General features: G+C 43.7%; 1 protein-coding gene across 1 annotated transcript; it reads right to left on the reverse strand.

Moving 5' to 3' along the window:
- Window positions 1–742: 742 nt before the first annotated feature.
- LOC117526337 (zinc finger protein GLIS2-like) lies at window positions 743–24,081 on the reverse strand. The gene is made up of 6 exons (XM_034188405.1): window positions 23,910–24,081; window positions 22,799–22,992; window positions 21,765–21,950; window positions 19,241–19,374; window positions 14,366–14,495; window positions 743–3,284 (listed from the first exon to the last, which is right to left on the reverse strand). The coding sequence occupies exons 1-6, from the start codon at window positions 24,064–24,066 to the stop codon at window positions 2,634–2,636; spliced, it is 1,452 nt and encodes a 483-aa protein (XP_034044296.1). The 5' UTR covers window positions 24,067–24,081; the 3' UTR covers window positions 743–2,633.
- Window positions 24,082–24,461: the final 380 nt, after the last annotated feature.

Consider the following 24,461-nt stretch of genomic DNA (forward strand, 5'->3'; position numbering starts at 1 on the left):
AAAGGCCACTCTGAAAGGTGCAGTTTTATCACACAGCACAATGCCACAGATGTCGCAAGATTTGAGGGAGCGTGCAATTGGCATGCTGACAGCAGGAATGTCAACCAGAGCTGTTGCTCGTGTATTGAATGTTCATTTCTCTACCATAAGCCGTCTCCAAAGGCGTTTCAGAGAATTTGGCAGTACATCCAACCAGCCTCACAACTGCAGACCACGTGTAACCACACCAGCCCAGGACCTCCACATCCAGCATGTTCACCTCCAAGATCGTCTGAGACCAGCCACTCGGATAGCTGCTGAAACAATCGGTTTGCATAACCAAAGAATTTCTGCACAAACTGTCAGAAACCGTCTCAGGGAAGCTCATCTGCATGCTCGTCATCCTCATTGGGGTCTCGACCTGACTCCTGTTCGTCCTCGTAACCGACTTGAGTGGGCAAATGCTCATATTCGCTGGCGTTTGGCACGTTGGAGAGGTGTTCTCTTCACGGATGATGCGAAGGAGATGTGTTGCACTGCATGAGGCAAATGGTGGTCACACCAGATACTGACTGGTATCCCCCCCAATAAAACAAAACTGCACCTTTCAGAGTGGCCTTTTATTGTGGGCAGTCTAAGGCACACCTGTGCACTAATCATGGTGTCTAATCAGCATCTTGATATGGCACACCTGTGAGGTGGGATGGATTATCTCAGCAAAGGAGAAGTGCTCACTATCACAGATTTAGACTGGTTTGTGAACAATATTTGAGGGAAATGGTGATATTGTGTATGTGGAAAAAGTTTTAGATCTTTGAGTTCATCTCATACAAAATGGGAGCAAAACCAAAAGTGTTGCGTTTATATTTTTGTTGAGTATAGTTCAGTTTGTCTTTAAGTCCCACCTTTGTGTTTGCCATTTTGCCGGACTAACCTTCTGTTAGTCATCACCCCTTATGTCAGTCATCTCCCCTCGATTGGCTGTTTCTAAATTTGTCTCGCTGTCACCTTTATTGACAGTCACTTTTCGTTGTAGTTTAATCACCCTGTCTGTCCTTTTGTATTTTAGCCACATGGGATTTTTTTTTTCATGTCACTTTTATTGTGGACATTTGTTGTATTTTTGGAGTTTGGTCACATTTGTATTTTTCACTGCCACGTTAGTATTACACACTTGACCTTTTTGCACCTAATCTCCTGTGTCTGCTACCTGCATCCTGGGGTCCAATCCAGTCTCTTAGTGGTTCCAACCATGACACATGAGTCAAGAACATCTCTGCAAGTTCAAAGAAACAATGAGACAACTGGCAGCCATGCACAGATCACTTTTCAACTTATATATCAGTCAGATCACTATTTCACAAAACAAAACCCCCCAAAAAAAGACACCCTTTCTTGGAATTCAGTTTTCCTCTAATGAATTATTTGAGTTATCTGCCTTGGGCATGGATTCTAAAGTCACTTTCTACCAACTGGCAACCACCTGTCATGAAAAAGAAGCTCCAAAAGCAAGTAACTTCCAGATAGAAGACCATGTTAAAATCTCCAGATTCCCAGCAGAAATAAACATGTTTACAGCCTGGTACCAATAAGGTTTTGGTCCCTACAGCTAGTTTCATCATTCATGACAACTGTATTGGAGGTGAATTTTTTATATAACATTCATTTAAGCCTATTTAAAGCCATAAAGTTATGAATAATTTGGGGCGTGGTCACTTTGAGTGACAGCTAGTGTACTCGGTCAAATGGAGACAAACATGGTCTGGCCCACAGCAACTAGCAGGTTCTGCTATCTGCAGTGTCCTCAACCGTGTTTGTCCTATCTGGGTATTTTATTACATATATATATATATATATATATTATGGCTTGCTGTGGGGCTAATTGTACTAAAAGACTAAGAAGCCTGTGTTTTCATTAAGTGAAATTTTGGTTTGATTTAATTTGTGTGTTAGTGCAGTTAGCACATTGCTAGCTTAGGGAGATCAGCTATAGTCATAGGGCCATGGATATAGAGGTAATAAGTCAATCATAAATCGAAATACCTGCCCCTAAGCCACCACCCAGTGCACCAAACAAATATTGCATTTATCACCCTAGTAGCCTTAGCTAGCTTGGTAACTTCAAGATAAACATATGTAGCTCCATTTGTCCCGGTCACCACATGCTCTACGTCTTTACCCATTTGGCTGGGAATTAGGCAGTTTTCAGCTCATCAGAAAACCTATGGGTTTGTACGACAAAATAAAATCTTTGATTTTTATTTACCGTCTGTGAGTGTTGACACGACCTTTTGGGAACTGCTTTTTTCACGAGAATAAAGGTCGCAATAGAAGGAGACCCTCCATTATAAATGGCCGAGAAGACACGTGGCTCTTCTCTGTAGTTGTTTTCTTGACATAAATGAAACATTGTTGAAACAAAGACTCAAAAGCCGTGAAACCGCTGACATATGCAGGTTGTAAAATGTTTATGTTGCCCAACACTGACAGCTGTGCTTTAACAAAATAAAATTTCAATTAACTGGGCTTGAAGTCTTGTTTACGGCTCTGCAGGCAGCACTGATCCGTACGTCTGTGTGGGCATACACACAAACAGAAAAACATGACAACACACTCCCTGGATGTATGCACAGTGAGATGTCTCACTGTGCATCCTAGCTGACGACAGTCGGTTTGACGAGAAGAGCCCTGGAGGGAACCACCAACCATGAACAGGGGTCACTAGGTCTGAGGCCTGCTCCTGTAGAAGGGTTCAGCACCTCCTCTTTTTCTTCTTCCTCTTCATCTCCTACCTCTTTCTGCCCCACAGCTCCCAACCCCAACATCGATGCAGCTGAGAGTCCAAAGTGTACCAGGGGGGACTCTGAGAGGCCAAGCGGCCCCGCGGTCCTGCGGTGTCTTCCTCCAAGTGAGAACAGCTGAGCAAAGTAGGGACTCAATGCTCTGCCGTGGTAGAGCGCAGAGAGAGGCAAAGAGGTCCCCAGGCTTCCCAGGAGGGCTGCAGCAGCCCCAGGGATGATGATGTGACCTCCGCCTCCAGCATGCGGTTCACTGGCGGTCCGGTGCCCGTCCAGGGCCGGCCTCAATCCAGGCCTGCTGCGGGCACCTTGCTCTTGAGAAACAAAGTGCCCGTGAGCCTTGATGTGCTTGCGTAGCGAGCTGGGATCTGTGTAGCGCTTCATGCAGCCGACCATCTTGCAGTAGTACGGTTTGTCCACGTAATGGGTGCGCGTGTGCTTGAAGCGATCACTGGAGTTGGAGTAACGCTTGCTGCAGCCCTCATAGGGGCAGATATACGGTTTTTTCTCCTGGAAGAACGACAAAGCAAACAGAAGGTACATATTTAGGACAACTGAGGGAATGATGTGGTCACCGAATAATTTTGGACAAACCTTTGGAGTTGGGACAACTAGTCACAATAGTGTAGAATATATTGGTATTAGAGTTGTTTTTGCCAATATGACAACTTTTTTTGCTGAATAAACAACACAGAAAAAACACTTTGACTGCTGGAAATAGCGTCATTACATAGTTTGCCAGTTGTCTTTGTCATAAGGGTTTGATAACGAAATGTTAGGAATTACTGTCATTTTTTTTCAATGGATAAATCTGCAGATGTTTCTGTAGTGTAAATTTTACACCCTGGTATTGCCCCCAACCCCCCCAAAAATCCTGATCAGTTGGGTTCTACTATCTTTTACTCAGCAGTAGTGGAGCAGATAAGTGTAACAATTGTTCATTTCTGGAAACAAGCACCAAATTTGGCACAAATACATCTTAGACTTTACTCATTTGTAAAAGCACGTTAGCCACTTGAATTTTCAAAAGACAGTCAGGTGGAGGTCAAATGAAGAATTACACAGGGGTCAAAATTTAAAAATGCTCCAATCATATTGAAAACTATACCACATTATTTATCTGATCACAAAGATTGTATTCTGTTTTTATTTACATTTTACACAACGTCCCAACTTCATTGGAATTGGGGTTGTAGAATCCAATGGACGTTGATTTTGTTTGACCTTTACTTTGTTGACAAACATTCAACACAGTCAAAACTATTCCATTTATTAATCCTATTCGTTCAACCAATAATTTGCATCACTTTTTACCAAAATTATAGCAACTTTAACTTTTGACCCCTGTACAAACTGTACTACAAAACTACACTGTACTACTGTACTGACAAAATTTAAAGATTTATCACTCCTGATTACTTAACTTTGATCCCAATCGCTGGCCTTTCATTTTTGAACCACACTAAGGAGATTATGTTTTCACTGCACTGCCATTTTTGTGTGTCTTTCTTTGATCCTGTCATCAGCTCAAAGGAAACAAACTCTTGTGGAAAATTCTCATCTTTGATCTTCACTATCAAGTGAATAATGTTGAAGAAATGGATCTTGATGTTTGTTCCTGATCATTTAAGTCATCAGCAATTCTGATTATACAGTGTGAAAATAAAGACCAGAGACCAAAGGGCAAAAGCAACATGGAGATCAAAGAAATCAGGATCAAAGATTGGTGATCAAACACAAAATCCAGTCCTTGATCCCGACCCATAGCAAAATTTTTAATTTTTTAATTTTTCAATACACTTTGAACCTGCAGTGTTTACAAAACTCCTTCATGCTTAGCTGCATGATTTCACATAGGTGGAACTGGTTTGGCTTCACACCAAATGATAAAGAACAAAGAAATATCACATGCAAAGTTTGCAAGGAGAGCGTCAAGGCAGGTGATGGCAACACAATGAACTTATTCAGTCATCTGAAAAGAAGGCATCCTAAACAGTATAACGAGAGCCAGGCGGCTAAAGCTAAAAAGCCGACTGCGGCTGCAACAGCTGTGTCTAGTGCTTCTCCTAAGCAGCAAACACTAACAGATTAATTTATAAAACTCACTCCCTACAACGGAGGGAGTAAACAGTGGAACAGCGTAACAGATGCGGTGACTTTTAACTTGGTGAAAGATTTTATGTCCTGTATGAACTGTAGGAATGGGATTTAATAAAATGTTAAAAGTGTTGGATCCACGCTATGAGTTGCAGTACTTTTCAAACACTGCCATTCCATGTATGTACACTGAATGCAGAGAGAAAGTTGCACAAAAATTTAAAATGTGCAGTTCTTTGCCACCACAAGCAACCTCTGATCCAGCTGCACATCGGAGTCATATTTTAGCTTAACTATACACTACATCAACAACTGGGAGCTCTGTAATGCTACACTACAGACAACCTATTTTCTGGAAGACCACACGGGGGAGCATATCGCAGCGGGACTGAAACAGACTCTTGAAATGTGGGACATTGAAGAAGAAAAAATGACCTCAATGACAACAGACAGTGGATCTAACATGGTGAAAGCCCTGGATCTGAATGGCTGGACACGCCTGCAGTGCTTTGGCCACAGATTACATCTTGCAATTGTTGAGTTGATGATTAATAAATAATAATTCCAACCAACGCGTGGTGTAATTTATTTAGAAACAAACAGAACTTGTCTCCAAATCCTTAGCTCCTTTGCCCCGAGCAGTCACTGCTTAGCTCCACCCCTTTCCCTTCTGAGGCAGTCGTTTCTATGGATACTGTCAATCAGCAGTTTGTGCATAATCGAAGAAAAATGTACAAACTTTTAACCAACTATAGATAAGTAGATTAGGCTCTTGGGGTTTGGAAAATAAATTAAGCATAACAATTCAAAAATGGCTAAACTATAAACTACAGCTGTTATGTTTATGTTTGGGACTAAATGGACGGGATTCTATATTCTGATAAAATTAAGAACAAAAATAGGCTGTATTTCAGAGTTCTGTTAATGTACATCATAAATGTTTCACAGAAAGGTTGATTAAATGGGCTCAGCTCTGAAGAGAAAAAAAACAAACGTTTTCAGATTTGCATGTGTTGAGTTGACTTTTCTGGTCAGAGTAACAGTAAATTGTAGCTCTTTTTAAGAGGCATTTAATGTTTCATTGCACACTATTCATATTGTTTAATTTAATTAATTTAAATTTAATATAGTCTAATGTATCCGATTACTCAATCGATGAAAAAAAAATCAACACAATACTCTATTACTAGAATAATTGATAGCTGCAGCCTTAGCATGAATTTGTAAACATATGTTTGCATGTAGTTGCCAGAACTTCTTTATTTATTTTTTTTTTCAGCCGAATGGACAACAACATTTGTTTCAGAAAATGGTTCCAAAGATCTACAGATTGAAAGCGTAACTTCAGTTTGCAACAAAGTGGTCGGCACGTTTTCCTTTAGTTGGGAAAAAAAAACGAGGCCTTGTGGAAGCCCAAGCAAGGATGAATCTACCCCAGCTGAAGCTCAAAACAGAATCACCAACTCGATGGTGTTCCAGATTGGCGATGATCGAGAGAATACTTGAACAGGAAAAGGCCATCACCCATGTCCTCAAGTCAGACAAGAAAACAAAACATATGGCTCCCACCTGGCAAGACCTTGATGTCATGGACTCAATTAAAGAAGTCCTGGTTCCACTCCGAGACTTCACCGATGCACTTTCTGGGGAGGATTATGTGAGTGTGTTGTGTGGGCCGCTGAAGAGGAGGTACTGCTGGCCCACCACCACCAGATGGCGCCCTGCTTGGAGTGCGGGCTTCAAGCACGAGAGGGCGCCGGAGCCACTGGGAGTGACAGCTGTCACTCATCCTCAGCACTAGCTGTCACTCATTCATCTCATCACCATCACCATAAAGGCCGGACTGCAACTCCACCTCCTCGCCGAGAAATCAGCTACCATTCAGCAGTACCGGGTCTGACTGCTGAAGACAGCGGCCACCTGGGGCGCAGGGCTTGGCGGCTCCGGTGTTCTTCAGCTCCGTTGGTGGTGGAAGCTGTGTGGGGATCCGGCTCTTCTCTCGCCAGGCGTCTTCTATCGTCGAGCCTGCCCACACTTCACCTGGTGTATGATTGACAGTCCACCATATTGTTATTGTCTGTACGTCGTTGTGCGATTCACAACATTAAATTGTTACTTTTGGCTTATCCATTGTCCGTTCATTAACGCCCCCTGTTGTGGGTCCGTGTCACGACACTCTCACAACAGGATTTCTCGGCCAGCGTCATGGATCCCGAGGGGCGTCAACCATCGCTTGAACAGCCAATGGAAGAGCGAGGTGCACAGGCGCCAGCAGGAGGCGTGTTGGGTGAGCTGCAGCACATCTTAACCACCTTTACCGCTCGGTTGGACTTAGTTACCGAGCAGAGCAGTGTTCTCAATCATAGGATGGAGGCTCTCACCGCCCAGGTGGAAGCGCGTGCTCAGGGCGCTGCTGCAGCACCTCCTCCTGCTGACCGTGTGCCAGAAACAGACATTCCGCTGGTCGTTCGACGAACCCCCCCACCTTCCCCTGAAGCATACATAAGCCCTCCGGAGCCGTACGGAGGCTGTGTGGAGACGTGCGCGGACTTCTTGATGCAGTGCTCGCTCGTCTTTTCACAGCGTCCCGTCATGTACGCAGCAGACGCCAGCCGGGTGGCTTATGTGATCAGTTTGCTTCGAGGAGAGGCACGCGCCTGGGCTACGGCACTTTGGGAGCAGAATTCACGGCTCCTAACGGTTTATACTGAGTTTGTGAGGGAGTTCCGACAGGTGTTCCACCACCCTCATAGAGGCGAGACCGCTTCAAGTGTGCTGCTGTCGATACGGCAGGGGCGTCGGAGCGCAGCGAAGTATGCAGTCGACTTCCGCATCGCGGCAGCGCGAGCCGGCTGGAATGCTGTTGCACTCCGCGCCGCCTTTGTAAATGGACTGTCTCTGGTCCTTAAGGAGCACCTGGTGGCGAAGGACGAGCCGCGGGATTTAGATGGGCTTATCGACCTGGTTATACGGTTAGACAACCGATTAACGGAACATCGACGGGAGCGAAACGAGGGGCGTGGTCAGGTACAAGCCGTCCCTCTTCCTCCCGGGTCCGAAAGGAAGCCGACTTCCCCACGCTCCACTGCCAGGGCTCTCCACGTGACAACAGCTCCCCCTGCTGACGTTGCTATGGAAACGAGCAGGGCCAAAAAACGATCAGATCAGAGACAAAGGAGGCTGATCCGTGGAGAGTGTTTTCTCTGCAGCTCTACCGAGCACACACAGAGAGAATGCCCCAAACGGTCAAAACAGCAGCACTCGTCCTTAGAGACTGGGCTAAGGGTGGGTCACAACACCCACGTGGGGAAACCCCGATGATCTGCACGAATCCCAGTCACGATCCTGAGTGGGGATCTAACCCTTCACGCCCCAGCACTGGTGGACACGGGGTCGGAGGGGAATCTGCTGGATAGCAGATGGGCAAAGGAGGTTGGGCTCCCTCTAGTGGCCTTACCGTCACCATTGTCGGTGCGGGCGCTAGATGGCACCCTTCTTCCACTAATCACACACCAGACACAGCCAGTGACATTGGTGGTGTCTGGGAATCACAGGGAGGAGATTGTGTTTTATGTAACACCTTCTACCTCCCGAGTGATTCTGGGTTTTCCATGGGTGTTAAAACACAATCCCCGGATTGATTGGCCGTCTGGGGTTGTGGTTCAGTGGAGCAAAACCTGCCACCGGGAGTGTTTAGGATCCTCGGTTCCACCCGGTGTGACAGCTAAGGAGGAGGTTTTAGTCCCCCCCAATCTGGCGGCGGTGCCGGCCGAGTACCACGACCTTGCTGACGTCTTCAGCAAGGATCTGGCACTCACGCTGCCCCCGCACCGTCCGTACGATTGTGCCATTGATTTGATACCGGGCGCTGAGTACCCGTCCAGCAGGCTGTACAACCTCTCACGTCCGGAACGCGAATCAATGGAGACCTACATCCGGGACTCGTTAGCTGCCGGGTTGATCCGGAACTCCACCTCCCCGATGGGTGCTGGTTTCTTTTTTGTGGGCAAGAAGGACGGCGGACTCCGTCCATGCATTGATTACAGAGGGCTGAACGAGATCACGGTTCGCAACCGATACCCGTTACCTCTGTTGGATTCAGTGTTCACGCCCCTGCATGGAGCCCAAGTTTTCACGAAATTGGATCTTAGGAATGCTTATCACCTGGTTCGGATCTGGGAGGGAGACGAGTGGAAGATGCCATTTAACACCCCGTTAGGTCACTTTGAGTACCTGGTCATGCCGTTCGGCCTCACCAATGCGCCCGCGACGTTCCAAGCATTGGTTAATGATGTCTTGCGGGACTTCCTGCATCGGTTTGTCTTCGTATATCTAGACGATATACTCATCTTTTCTCCGGATCCTGAGACCCATGTCAAGCATGTACGTCAGGTCCTACAGCGGTTGTTGGAGAACCGGCTGTTTGTGAAGGGCGAGAAGTGTGAGTTCCACCGCACTTCTTTGTCCTTCTTGGGGTTCATAATCTCCTCCAACTCCGTCGCCCCTGATCCGGCCAAGGTTGCGGCGGTGAGAGATTGGCCCCAACCAACGAACCGTAGGAAACTACAACAGTTCCTCGGTTTTGCAAATTTCTACCGGAGGTTCATCAAGGGCTACAGTCAGGTAGTTAGCCCCCTGACAGCCATGACCTCCACAAAAGTCCCCTTCACCTGGTCGGATCGGTGCGAAGCCGCATTTAGGGAGTTGAAACGCCGGTTCTCGACTGCACCGGTTCTGGTGCAGCCCGATCCCAAGCACCAGTTTGTTGTTGAAGTGGATGCCTCTGACTCAGGGATAGGAGCCGTGCTGTCCCAGAGTGGGGAGTCCGACAAGGTTCTCCATCCAATGTGCCTACTTTTCCCGCAGGTTGACCCCAGCTGAACGGAACTATGACGTCGGCAATCGGGAACTTCTTGCGGTGAAGGAGGCTCTTGAGGAGTGGAGACACCTGTTGGAGGGAGCATCGGTACCATTCACAGTTTTCACGGACCATCGGAACCTGGAGTACATCCGGACCGCGAAGCGTCTGAACCCCAGGCAAGCCCGCTGGTCGCTGTTCTTCGGGCGTTTTGACTTCCGGATCACCTACCGCCCCGGGACAAAGAACCAACGATCTGACGCCCTGTCCCGGGTGCATGAAGAGGAGGTCAGGACCGAGCTGTCAGACCCCCCTGAAACCATCATCCCCGAGTCCACTGTCGTGGCCACCCTTACCTGGGATGTGGAGAAGACCGTCCGGGAGGCCCTGACACAGAGCCCAGACCCGGGGACAGGTCAGAAGGACAAACTGTACGTCCCACCAGAGGCCAGGGTTGCGGTCCTTGACTTCTGTCATGGTTCCAAGCTCTCCTGTCACCCAGGGGTGCGAAGGACCGTGGCAGTGGTCCAGCAGCGCTTCTGGTGGGCGTCTATGGAAGCTGACGTCCGGGAGTATGTCCAGGCCTGCACCACCTGTGCCAGGGGCAAAGCCGACCATCACAAGGCCCAAGGCCTCCTCCAGCCTCTGCCTGTGCCTCGTTGCCCCTGGTCTCATATCGGCCTGGACTTTGTCACGGGCCTCCCGCCGTCCCAGGGCAACACCACCATCTTAACGATAGTGGACCGGTTCTCCAAGGCGGCCCACTTCGTGGCCCTCCCGAAGCTCCCGACGGCCCAGGAGACTGCAGACCTCCTGGTCCACCACGTCGTGCGTCTGCATGGGATTCCAGCAGACATTGTCTCAGATCGTGGTCCTCAGTTCTCCTCCCAGGTCTGGAGGAGTTTCTGCAGGGAACTGGGGGCCACCGTCAGTCTCTCGTCTGGGTACCACCCCCAGACGAACGGGCAGGCAGAGCAGACGAACCAGGAACTGGAGCAGGCCCTCCGCTGCGTGACCTCCGCGCACCCGACGGCCTGGAGTGACCATCTGGCCTGGATCGAGTACGCTCATAATAGCCAAGTTTCATCTGCCACCGGCCTCTCCCCGTTTGAGGTGTGTTTGGGGTACCAGCCCCCATTGTTTCCGCTAGTGGAGGGAGAGGTCGGGGTGCCCTCGGTCCAGGCCCATCTGAGGAAGTGCCGTCGGGTGTGGCGTACCGCCCGCTCTGCCCTGCTCAGAGCCCGGACGAGGGCTAAGGCCCATGCAGACCGCCGGCGTTCCCCGGCCCCTGCATACCAGCCCGGGCAGACGGTTTGGTTATCCACAAAGGACATACCTCTGCAAACGGAATCCCAGAAGCTGAAGGACAGATTTATAGGACCCTTCACCATCGTGAAGGTCCTCAGTCCAGCCGCAGTGAAGCTGAAGCTGCCAGCTTCACTGTGGATACATCCAGTATTCCATGTCTCCAGACTCAAACCCTGCCACACCTCTCCCCTCTGTGCCCCCGGACCGGCGCCGCCACCTGCCCGGATCATCGACGGGGAGCCGGCTTGGACTGTGCGCCGACTCCTGGACGTTCGTCGAAAGGGCTGGGAGTTCCAGTATTTGGTGGACTGGGAAGGATATGGACCCGAAGAACGCTCCTGGGTGAAGAGGAGCTTCATCCTGGACCCGGCCCTCCTGGCCGAATTCTACGCCCGGCACACGGACAAGCCTGGTCGGGCGCCAGGAGGCGCCCGTTGAGGGGGGGGGTCCTGTTGTGTGGGCCACTGAAGAGGAGGTACTGCTGGCCCACCACCACCAGATGGCGCCCTGCTTGGAGTGCGGGCTTCAAGCACGAGAGGGCGCCGGAGCCACTGGTAGTGACAGCTGTCACTCATCCTCAGCACCAGCTGTCACTCATTCATCTCATCACCATCACCATAAAGGCCGGACTGCAACTCCACCTCCTCGCCGAGAAATCAGCTATCATTCAGCAGTACCGGGTCTGACTGCTGAAGACAGCGGCCACCTGGGGCGCAGGGCTTGGCGGCTCCGGTGTTCTTCAGCTCTGTTGGTGGTGGAAGCTGTGTGGATCCGGCTCTTTTCTCGCCAGGCGTCTTCTATTGTCGAGCCTGCCCACACGTCACCTGGTGTATGATTGACAGTCCACCATATTGTTATTGTCTGTACGTCGTTGTGCGATTCACAACATTAAATTGTTACTTTTGGCTTATCCATTGTCCGTTCATTAACGCCCCCTGTTGTGGGTCCGTGTCACGACACTCTCACAACAGAGTGTCTCCTATGTGAAGCCTGTCCTGCATCTTCTACATAACAATCTTCTGAAACCAGAGGACAATGAAACAGAGCTGACAACGGAAATAAAAACAACAATAGATAAGTACCTCACAGAAAAGTACCAGGATCCTGCTACTGATGTGCTGTTGGACATGGTATCATTTGTTGATCCCAGATTTAAAACCCAGTACATTAATGCCACAGAGAAAGAGCAAAGACTGAGCAGAGCTGTGACTGAGCTGACTCTTCTCTACCTTCAAAAGCCACCATCTGTGATGGTATGGGGGTGTGTTAGTGCCCATGGCATGGGCAACTTACACATCTGTGATGGCACCAACAATTCTGAAAGGTACATCCAGGTTTTGGAGCAACACATGCTGCCATCCAAGCAACGCCTTTTTCAGGGACGTCCCTTCTTATTTCAGCAACACAATGTCAAGCCATATTCTGCACGTGTTACAATGGCGTGGCTTCGTAGTAAAAGAGTGTGGGTACTAGACTGGCCTGCCTGCAGTCCAGACCTGTCGCCCATTGAAAATGTGTGGCACATTACATTAAATTTAAAGATTTATCACTCCTGATTACTTAACTTTGATCCCAATCGCTGGCCTTTCAGTTTTGAACCACACTAATGAGGTTATGTTTTCACTGCACTGCCATTTTTGTGTGTCTTTCTTTGACCCTGTCATCAGCTCAAAGAAAACAAAATCTTGTGAAAAATTCTCATCTTTGATCTTCACTATCAAATGAATAATGTTGAAGAAATGGATCTTGATGTTTGTTCCTGATCATTTAAGTCATCAGCAATCCTGATTATACAGTGTGAAAATAAAGACCAGAGACCAAAGGACAAAAGCAACATGGAGATCAAAGAAATCAGGATCAAAGATTGGTGATCAAACACAAAATCCAGTCCTTGATCCCGACCCATAGCAAAATTTTATTAGTTCACTTTGACCCCTTTTCAATACAGTTTGAACCTGCAGTGTTTACTGATAAGTGTATTAGTTCCATTAAAACTCCTTCATGCTTCACAGCTGCATGATTTCACATAGGTGGATAATAAAGAGACACATTACAAAACTCCTCTGTGTGTGTGGGGTGGGGGAGGGATCTCCGCCTCACTGCAAATATCCTGACTCAGATTTTGTTACAGCAAACAGTGTTTTCCTGTCCGACAACACTTTTTGCATCATGTCCGTGTGTGATCTACCAGATGGTAAATATGCCGTAATTCATGGTGTTTCCATAGAAGTCCAGTCATATTGGAACAGAGCTGTGAAGCAGCCATCCTCCAGGACAAATCTGTTGACACTGATACTGCAGAGTACCTTCACTGTCACAACTGTATATTTGTGTTTGTGAATTTACGAAAAGTTGTCCACTTATGCACATAGACAAGAAAAACTAATCGTAGGACAGTGACTGAGGACCATCTGGCACAGAAGCAAATAATGCACGTAGATACAATGACTGTAACGCGCTTTGTAACTTTGTGACAACACAACAAGGAGAATGTATTTGTATTACACTCGAGCACAAACACATCATCAGGACGTGACGGTAAAACCTGCTTTCTTCTCCTTCAGTGCTCAGCCCTGTCAATTTTTATTTGTTTTATTATGACATCAAATTTAAAAAACTAATTCAGGCTTCTTCTTTTTTTACTTTCTAAATGAATCTTGTTGAATCACACAGTGAAAACAAATCTCTACATGATCTAAATAAAACAAACACAAAATGGCATTAAGACTGCACATGAATACAGATTTCTTTTTTTTATTATTTGAAGGAAGACATAAAAGAAGTTAAGGTAAATTAATAACATTAAATTAATGAATGATAATCAATTTATTGTGTTTAATTTATGAGTCGATACATTAGGGAGTGTAAAGAGTGTATGAAACACACACGCACACACACCTGAGTTCATCATCCATCGCCATGTTTTACTGCAGACATCATGATTTTGCAAATCAGCACACTTCATCCAACCCGACTTTTACACTGTAGTTTGCTTTTTTTTTCCACCTGAAGAAAGGTTGATTCACGTCAAGTGACACCTGCACACAGTCTAATCTGCATACACCCCAGGGCTAGAATCAAGGTTTCGAACCCATTCAGGTTAAAGGTCCACCAAAATGTAATAAATCCTGCAGTTGTTTATTGTCCAACACTTATCAAGAGAGGTGATTACAAACTTGGACAAAGTCCCAAGTGTCAAGCCACAGCACAACGATGACGATGCCTTAAAGAATGTTCCCGTCTGCTCTGACACTCATCGTGTGTTTGAGTTTTGCCTTCTGTTTGCTGTTGAGCTCATTGCAGTAGCTCTGTCTGACTTTTGCACTGTGTACCCACCTGTGTGTGAGCGAGTGTGTATCTTCAGGTTCTCCAGACGTGAGAAGCTCTTGTTACAAGTGGAGCAGTGGTGTGGTTTCTCGTTGGTATGCGTGCGAATATGAATCAGCATTTTATACCTGTAATGCACAAAATATATTCACATTAAACAGAACACGTACACACAAGTATTTCAAAATGTAAGCTTCATGACTGTGGATTCAAATTTCGCTTCTCTGCCATTGATTCTCAGAATCAGAATCCAATTTATCAAAAAGAAAGTTCGCACACACAAGGAATGTAATCTGGTGTCATTGTTGCATAAACAACAATAAACAGAAAAGGGGAACAAAATACTTCTCTAAGAAATAATAGGTGCATAAACAACAATGGAAAGAACAGGAAAAAAAACACTTCTGTAAGAAGTAATAGGTGCATAAACAACAATGAAAAGAAAAGGGAAAAAATACTTCTGTTAGAAGTAATAGGTGCATAAACAACAATAAAAAGAAAAGGAAAACATTCTATAAGAAGTAATAGGTGCATAAACAACAATGAAAAGAAACGGAAAAAAATACTGTAAGAAGTAATAGGTGCATAAACAACAATGAAAAGAAAAGGAAAAAATTCTATAAGAAGTAATAGGTGCATAAACAATAAAAAGAAAAGGAAAAAATACTTCTGTAAGAAGTAATAGGTGCATAAACAACAATAAAAAGAAAAGGAAAAAACAATTCTGTAAGAAGTAATAGGTGCATAAACAACAATGAAAAGAAAAGGAAAAAATACTGTAAGAAGTAATAGGTGCATAAACAACAATGAAAAGGGAAAAATACTTCTGTAAGAAGTAATAGGTGCATAAACAATGAAAAGAAAAGGAAAACATACTTCTGTAAGAAGTAATAGGTGCATAAACAACAATGAAAAGGGAAAAAATACTTCTGTAAGAAGTAATAGGTGCATAAACAATGAAAAGAAAAGGAAAAATACTTCTGTAAGAAGTAATAGGTGCATAAACAATGAAAAGAAAAGGAAAAATACTTCTGTAAGAAGTAATAGGTGCATAAACAATGAAAAGAAAAGGAAAACATACTTCTGTAAGAAGTAATAGGTGCATAAACAACAATGAAAAGAAAAGGAAAAAATACTGTAAGAAGTAATAGGTGCATAAACAACAATGAAAAGGGAAAAAATACTTCTGTAAGAAGTAATAGGTGCATAAACAATGAAAAGGAAAAATACTTCTGTAAGAAGTAATAGGTGCATAAACAATGAAAAGAAAAGGAAAAATACTTCTGTAAGAAGTAATAGGTGCATAAACAATGAAAACAAAAGGAAAAAATACTTCTGTAAGAAGTAATAAGTGCATAAACAACAATAAAAAGAAAAGGGAAAAACACTTCTGTAAGAAGTAATAGGTGCATAAACAACAATAAAAAGAAAAGGAAAAAACAATTCTATGAGAAGTAATAGGTGCATAAACAACAATGAAAAGAAAGATGATGAATGAACTAATTGACGGTGCTAATTCTTCTAACACACACACAAAACAAATCCACTACGCCTTAAGCCATATGAAGGCATGAAGAGCTGTTAGGATGCAAACCTGGACAAATTTCTGATGCGATTTTTCGCTGGACTATGGAGTCCTTTATTTATTTATTTATTTATTTATTTATTTGGAAGTATCACAGACTAACTGTTTTTCCAAGTTGACTGAGAATAATTTTGGACTCCTCTTTAAAGTTTGTGTTGGACTGTTGACGTCAAACCACCACACCAAAATGTAAGTTCCTTTTCTGCTGTTTATAAATGAATATATGACAAGCATCTATTTTAGCTCTTATATAAAACAAATAATGAATGTCTTTACATTCTTTCAATGCAACGAATACTTCATTCGGTGAAAGCTGTAATGATTCAACTCAAATATTCATTATTTGTGTACAGTCTTGTCATTTTGCGTAGTCCTTTCTACTGGTATAGAATTTCATCTTTATCCACTAGTATCTGCTTGTTCTCTGTATCAGAAAGAGAAATATAAATTGTTAAATCCTTGTCATTACGTCATTTTTGGATGTGCAATATTGGTTAGTGCACTTGGTTTCAGTGCGGAAGGTTCCTGGCTCAAACCCCACCCATGCCACATTTCTCCATGTAATGTGGAGTTGCATCAGGAAGGGTATCCGACGTAAAAACTGTGCCAAATCAACATGTAGATCCACCTTGGATCTGCTGTGGTGACCCCGAGTGTAAACAAGGGAGCAGCCAAAGGGGCTTCGTATTTGTATAATAACAGCTGGTTGGCACATGAATGCAGTATAACGTAGTAATAAATCATATTTAATCAGTAGTTGCAGATATAATAGTGGATACACAAATAAATGAGCAATAAGTTGGTTATTTTAAAAGGTAATTGTGCTCTTTTGGTTCATTGTCGGGTTATAAGGTGAATATGTGGAAATCTATTGCTACACCATTAGGAAATCAAACTATGATAGCGAACCTTCCATTTACTTGGTCTGTGTCTGGGTTCACATATTTAGGGATAAATATCTCACCAAATATCAAAAGCATTCTCAAAAGTAACATTGATGCTGTTCATAAGAACATAAAAAAAAGATCTCCCCTGATGGATGGATCTTCCAGTTTCACGGATGGGTAGAGTTAGTTTAATTAAGATGAATGTGTTGCCCCGTGTTCTCTCCGCTCTGCAAATGCTCCCAATATTCCTTACTAGTTGAGTTTTAAAACATTATAATTTCCTAAGGATGGGGAGCTTGCTCTTACTAACTTTTTGCATCATAATTGGTCCTGTCACAGTAAAATAATACACGAGTGGTTTCATGCACATCTTAAAGGGGGATGAATCCTTCAGAGTCTTGGGTTTGTGCCCCATTTACATTATTGAGTGAACTTATGGGTAGAAAGAACAAATTACACTTTAATTTATTGGTGAAAAATTCTATAAAAATCTGGAGGAATGTAAACAAATATGCTGCTAGTAATTACAATCTGAGTTATTTAACACCACTTATCAACAGCCGAAATTTCACCCCTGGTCTTAACAGTCCAGTATTTCAAAGGTGGTACATCAGAGGAATAAAAGTCGTCTGCGATTTATTTGAAGATAATGCACTAATGTCATTCACACAGATCCAGAACAAATATGGAATTCCACAGACGGAATTTTTTGCTTATTTGCAGGACCGTCATTTTATTGGTGTAAACTTTGATGCCACCCATGGGACAATGCAGTTGAGCCCCGTTGAGAAAATTATTATGGATTTGAATACAAAGAAAAGTTTGACCAAACAATTTTATTCAAGGTTACAGGAATATAATCAACATAATATTGAAAAATTGATCAAACGTTGGGAGAAAGAGCTCCAATGTCATTATTATAAGGAGCATGGTTGGAAAGAATGTATCCGGTCCGCCCACTCATTATTCCTCAATAACAAATTTAAAGAAATTCAATTTAAGATTTTACATAGACAACATAGAACACCAGTCTTTTTGAATTAGATTGACTCAAGAAGATCACCTTTGTGTCTTAAATGTAAGACAAGTGATGGAACCTATCTGCACTGCTTCTAGACCTGCCCAAAGATGTCCAAATTCTGGTTTTGTATAATTAAGGAAATAAGCTGTATTTTGAAAAGTAAAATTTGTAAAGATCCGGGTCAGTTCTTGTTGTGGCTTCACCCCAAAACAAACTTCAGGGTAAAAATGAATCTAAATTGTTGAGGAAATTATTTTTCATGCCACGAAAATGTGTACTATTCAATTGGATAAATGAGAAACCACCAACTGTCACGCAGTAGTATAAAGAAATTTTCACAGTTCTCCCCATGGAAAGACTCAGTGCAAAATTAAAAGGCAGTGATGAAGTCTTTCTTGACATATGGAGGCCCCTGCTTGATTACCTACCTGAAGATCTGAGTAGCGTTATAGAGAGAGGTGCAGGCTCGCTGCAGTGGCGTGCCTTACGTTCACCCCAATCAGTGTGTGACGACTTGTCAGATGATGTATATGTGTGTGCAATGTGCTTTGTGCTCAGACTGCTCTGTTCTGTTATGTTTTTGTACCTTATATTTAACTGTTAAAATCTAATAAAATATGTTTTTTTTTAAAAAAGGTAATTGTGCTTAGCCAGTCTTAATGCCCATTATGTTTCTGAACTACTAATGTAAAATCAAAATATAATGAGGGAATAACCCTGTTGTGTCTGATGATTTGCAGTAAAACAGATATTTGCGACCGTAATCCAGCATGAACATCCACAAATCATCAGACACAAAGGTGTTATTCCCATTCTAATCAAATTCCATTGTTTGCATGGTTTATTTTTCTGTAGGTCATTCGGTTGGCGAGGCTTACCGTCGAGGTAGCGTCGCTCCAACAGCGGTCAGGGCGCAGAGTAATCCATCAAATGTGAAAATCCATCAAATGTGAAACAGTAATTCTGTATCAGAATCCACATCAATATCACCCATTTCCGCATCGCGCGACTTTCTCTCGCTCTAAGCTGACACTGCCATTATTGACATCTGCGTAGCAGCGCGCACCGTCGGGGCACGGAGTAATACATCCAAATGTAAAACTGTCAAATATTTTGCCACCCTACACCCGATATTATATGGTCTGAAATCTCACACGACTAACCAATGAGATTTGCGGAAAAAATGTAATTGGATTAGAATCTTGGTTATAGTTGCTCAAAGATAACACATCGCAAATGTTCATGATTAAACATAGTTTCTTTCAAAGGTTTCACAGGTTGGTTAAATCAGATGTACAAATAAAGTCATTTTGCATCTGTTCCCTGCAGGATCTTTGCACCTGCTGTTGTTTTAGCTGTAATACTGTTTCACCAGTCTACCTTGCATTGAAGCCCCTCCCATTCCGAGCACAGCCCTCCCATTGGCAGCGGTACCCACAATCCTTTTCAGGCTTGACGTGCTGGTCGTTGATGTGCTCCACCAGATCTTGCAGCGAGTCGAACAGCAGGTGGCACTGTAGGACAAGGGGGAGATCAAACACTGTTTCACTTCACTGAATGAAACTGGATTAACTCCAAAGAGCCGCTTTTGTTTAAGTTTTTGGTGGGTTTTTATGTAGAATTTACATAACATTAAGATCAAGAGTTTATGTGTAAATGTTGCCACTCAGTAAAGGTTTGACGTTTTCTGCCTTTTCAACATGATCACTGAATCATGTCAGATATCAGACTGAATGAACCTTTACTTGTAGAGTTTTCCTGAAGCCACCCAACAGTCAAAATATTCACTTTTTTATTGCCAAATTTGGTCATTAAAGCAACTTTCATCACATAGGGGCATGACTAGGATAAAAGGGACATTATCATAGCAAAGCATTTACCTTGAAATAGTAAGTTGATAATGACACATATGACACACACACAAACCTATTGATATTTTTGGAAATGATCACTATGGTAACATATGTTGCCAGCTGCATCTGGCAACATATGTATTGGTCCCAGCCAAATGAGAAATGATCTGTAGAAATTTGACATCATAATGGCAACATTAAATAATAAACACCTTTTACTCCACTTTCTGTGACTGGGAAAGAAGCTAGTCACACACAGAAAATATAAAAACAATTTTAAAAATCATTATAGTGATTAAAAACTGGAACCCAACAACTGACTGTTGTTGGGTCCCAAGAAGCCATTCTGCTCTGCACTTTCTACCAGACTCTCACCATCCACTCTATGGATTGTATGAAAGGAAAAGGGGATGGTGATATTCTTAAGTTTATATATTATAAAACATTCAACATTAGGTGTGTTTTGGAGGTGCAGCTGACAGCAAGAGAGACAGATAATAAATAATGATAATAAAATGAGCTCCGTATGTCCACAGACACACACACACAAAAGGCCAAATTAAATGCACTCACAGAAGAAACTCATAGAAGATAAGAGAGTGTGGAATAAAACATAAATATATAGGGCTGAAGTGCAGACAATCCCACAAGCAACTGCTGAATGATGGCAGCAGGTGTGCACTCACTAAAATAAAATTTAAAAATGTAAAAAAGAAAGACAGGAAAAACTCGCCTTCCTTTTTACTTCTGGTCTGGACAAAAGAATTGTGATCAGTTGTAGGATTATATTTGTTATTGATGCAGACATTGCATCCGCACCAATGTGACAACACAGTGATGCTATTTCCAGACCGTCAGCTGTATTAATGCAATCGGCCTTGTTGCAAAGGCAGTCTAGATGGATTTTAGGGGCAACAATGACCCAAATATAGATAAACAGATTTTTTCTAACTAATGCTACTTTGATAAATTTTCTGGAGTATTTAATAGTAAATATCCCCTCCAAAAATGTATGTATTAAAAAGTAAATAATCCAAAGGTCATCATCACCGGATGCCTGAACCACCTCCGCTGACTCCTATCGATGTGAAGAAGCAGTGGCTGTGCGCCATCTTTTTCCCAGATATTCCAACGTTTCATTGTGTCCCTGAGTGTAAGCATGAACACCCTACAAAGGAAGCTCAACTTCCACCACTTGTGTCTGAAACCTTCTTCTTTGAGTCACTACCTAAAGCTCGTTAGCATTGGGGTGTAGATCAGCTGACTCAGCTCTTATCTTTTTGTTGTTTCACCACAGTGGTTCAGTACAGTATCTGCAGGACCTCGGAAGCATTATTATTATTATTACCACCAGGGGGCGCTACCAGGGATTTTGGGCCCCATGGAAAGAAATCATACTGGGCCACCGCCATATTATTTTGTCAGTAATATAGTTGGATGGGAGACCTCTTTGGAACACCAGCGGCTGTGTGCGTTTCTCCAGGTAAAACGAGTTGTGTCAGGAAGGGCATCCGGTTGTAACCGCTATGGTGACCCCAAACGAAACCGGGAGCAGCCGAATGAACAACAATAGTTGTATCAAGGGCCTCTCTGGGCCCCTGTCAGTCATGGGTCCCTAGAATCCTTCTCCTTATTCTCCCCTTTTCGGCACCCCTGGTTACCACATAATATTACCACATTGCAATAATAATAATAATAATAATAATAATATGATGCACCCTGATCTGGTGTAAAAGTTGTGCCAAATCAACATGTGGATCCATATCAGATCTGCTGTGGTGACGCCATGTGAAAGTTATGGTGAAAGTTATTATTATTATTCCACCAATATGTGTATCTTGAGTTGTTTCTCTTCTTTCATTTTCTCTTTTTTGTTTGTTTGTTTGTTTTGTTTTGTTTGTTTGGTTTTTTTTTTTTTTTTTGGAAGACATGTTTAGTTGCATTGAAATTTTTCAAACATCTGAAGCTGTATTTTATGATTTCCTACAGCGTAAAGTTCCACTGTTGGTGTGTGTACGTGTATTAATGAGTGCCGCTGTAGGTTGTTTTACCTTTGTCCAATGGCAAGCCAGCTGACCATCCAATGACAGCTCTGGAGAGTCTCGCTTCTGCCTGTTCTGACCAATAAACACAGAGGAGGGAAAGCCGTACCCCCCATGGGAGCTTCCGATTGGCAGATAAAACTGGTAACCCTGCGGTGAAGCTCCGCCCTCGACACCTCGCTGATATGCTGCTTCCTGAATGAGACAAAGGGGTCAAGAGGTCACAAAAATCAACGAACATTTAAATAGAGGTAAACCTGCGCTAAAGGACATGCGCGTAAATTGTTAGTTTTCAATTATGTTGTTCCTTGCCTTTTTTTTTCACACCAGCATAACAACTACTAGTGAAGAAATTTGTGTGAATGCTTGGCGCATCACCAAGAAAGTGGATTTTGGGTTTAAGTTACTCCCAAAATATTCCAAACTAGCTTTTTAAACCGCTGAACAGAACAAACCAATTGATTGTGCCTTGAAATGCTTAAAAACACAACAAGAAACTTGAGTAATTGCATAAATTGATTCACTGATTTGAAACATGACATGTTATTCTGGTGACATCTAGTGGACAGTTGATGTTGCCATCACAGTGTGTCATGTTGGCCACACAATCTTATCATCTTTTGAGTGCCCCTGGTTGCTCAGAGTCATTCAAGTAGATGCAGAACAGGATCCGCATTGGGATTTTACTTTTTTTTTTTTTTTTTTTTTACCATTTGCCATTCCTAGCAAAAGCCCAGTTCTACATGGAGAAACACACTCGCAGATCCTGGTGATCTCAAGCGGTCTTCCATCCAAGTTCTAATCAGGACCACCTCTGCTTCACTTCTGAGATCTGACGGTATCAGGTGTGCTCAGAGTGGTGTAGCTCATATCGGATGTAAATATCAGTATGCTCCAAACCCGGAAAATCTATCATTTTTAGAAATATTAATCTCAGATCTCCATGTTCACCAAGAAAAGAAGTTTCTTCTGCAGATGTTGGAAAAGTCCAAATAGACTTCACGGTGTGATTGACGCCTCAGGGTGCCACCTGCTGGACTCACCTGTGCGAAGAGGTACGGCTGAGGGCTGCTGCTGCTGTGAGACGACTCCAGGGGTGAGGACGGCGAAGTGGAAGAGGGGGAGGAAGGAGATGGGGAGACAGAGGAGGCGTGGCGGGAAGAGGGGGACAAGCTGAGGTCCATAGCTGGTGGAGAGAAGCAGGACCCGGGTGACTCATGAGGAGAGAACTGTGAATCTGGAACAGAGTTTAGATGTGTTGTTAGCACATAGGCTTGATCTTGATCTCCTGAAGTAATTTATGATTTTAAACAAAATCATTCTAGCAATACCCAAGAATTCTCCAAAGAAATCCTTTTTTATGATCAATGATTAGCATCTAGGTATCAATACTAGTACAAGACTGGAACCTCTAAAACTCTTGAAGCTTTGTCTTTCTTCAGAAGACAGGGAGCTGTTCCCAGGCATCTTTTGCCCTCAAAAGCTGAGTTCTCAGGGACTTCAATGTCACGGATGAAGAAAATTAATCTTTTTACAGGTTTTTCGCTTTCCTAACATTTCGACACACATCTGAAAGCTGAGCCCAAGAATTCATTGAAGCTTTAGGTCTTGGTCTTACTACAGAACACTCACAAGCTTAAACAGCCCAAGACTTCACAGAGTGTCTTCAACACTGCAACCAGGACATCCACTGATAAATCACAGCATCATCTGCCAAGTGATGGACTCCATGACCTTAAACAAGTCTTTTTAAGTCTTTTTTTTTAATTTCTTAGATATCAGTTTTTGCAGTGTGATGACCAAGAAATTTTTTAACTCTACCATGAGACGAAGTAGAAGAACTATGTCCCATATAGGCCCTAAGGCCTATATGGTGCTGGTGCTTATTCCTGGATTTTGTAGCATGAAGGGGGTGAAAGTCTATGATTCCCCTTGGATAGGATGCCAGTCTGACACAGGTTATTTCCCCAAAGGCCAGTACCCATCCACAGTTGGGGGCACCAAGTCATCGTAGATGAAGTGTCTTGTCTAAGGACACAGACGTGTAGTGTGACTGGGAATCAAACCTAGGTTTACATATTGGTTGCCCAACTCCTTATCCCACTGTTTACACGAGAAGGATGTCAAAACCTTTGAACTTCTATTTCGGTTTACCTGGGGAAGACGGCGGTGATGGAAAGCTAGTGCATAGCAGGCGTGGCCTTGTGGCACTGATGGGAGTGTAGATGGAGGAGGAACAGATCCTCTTTCCTAATCTCACTGGTCCATCTGAACGAAGCTTCAAGTCCAAAGGTTCATCCATTGACAACATGACTGCTGTGTCCTCCTGCCCACCTGGAGAGACAATAAGGTGCTGATGAATTATATATGTTTTATACCCATTTGGATGTTAAATGTGTGTGAAACAAAACAAACTGTGCACAACATTCCTAAATCAAGCCATTTGCAGTACAGACAGTTAACCGCTGGAGAGGTTCTCGCTCTTGATAGAATATTAGAATCTTTGATGCTGCTCAGGTCTTTGAGAGATCTTTTCATAAGTGTTCTCCCGCTGTGATGCTACGGTTGAAGAATGAAACAAACAGCTGCCCGAGTCTGTGACTCAGTTCATGAGTACTTGTTAGGTTGAATGACTCATAAGCCCCGTAGATCCACTTCAAAGGAATCTCACAGGAGGACACTGAGCCTGGAAAACCCTGCCAGCTG

Source organism: Thalassophryne amazonica, chromosome 15 (assembly GCF_902500255.1).
Source record: "Thalassophryne amazonica chromosome 15, fThaAma1.1, whole genome shotgun sequence".
NCBI classification, from domain to species: Eukaryota; Metazoa; Chordata; class Actinopteri; order Batrachoidiformes; family Batrachoididae; genus Thalassophryne; species Thalassophryne amazonica.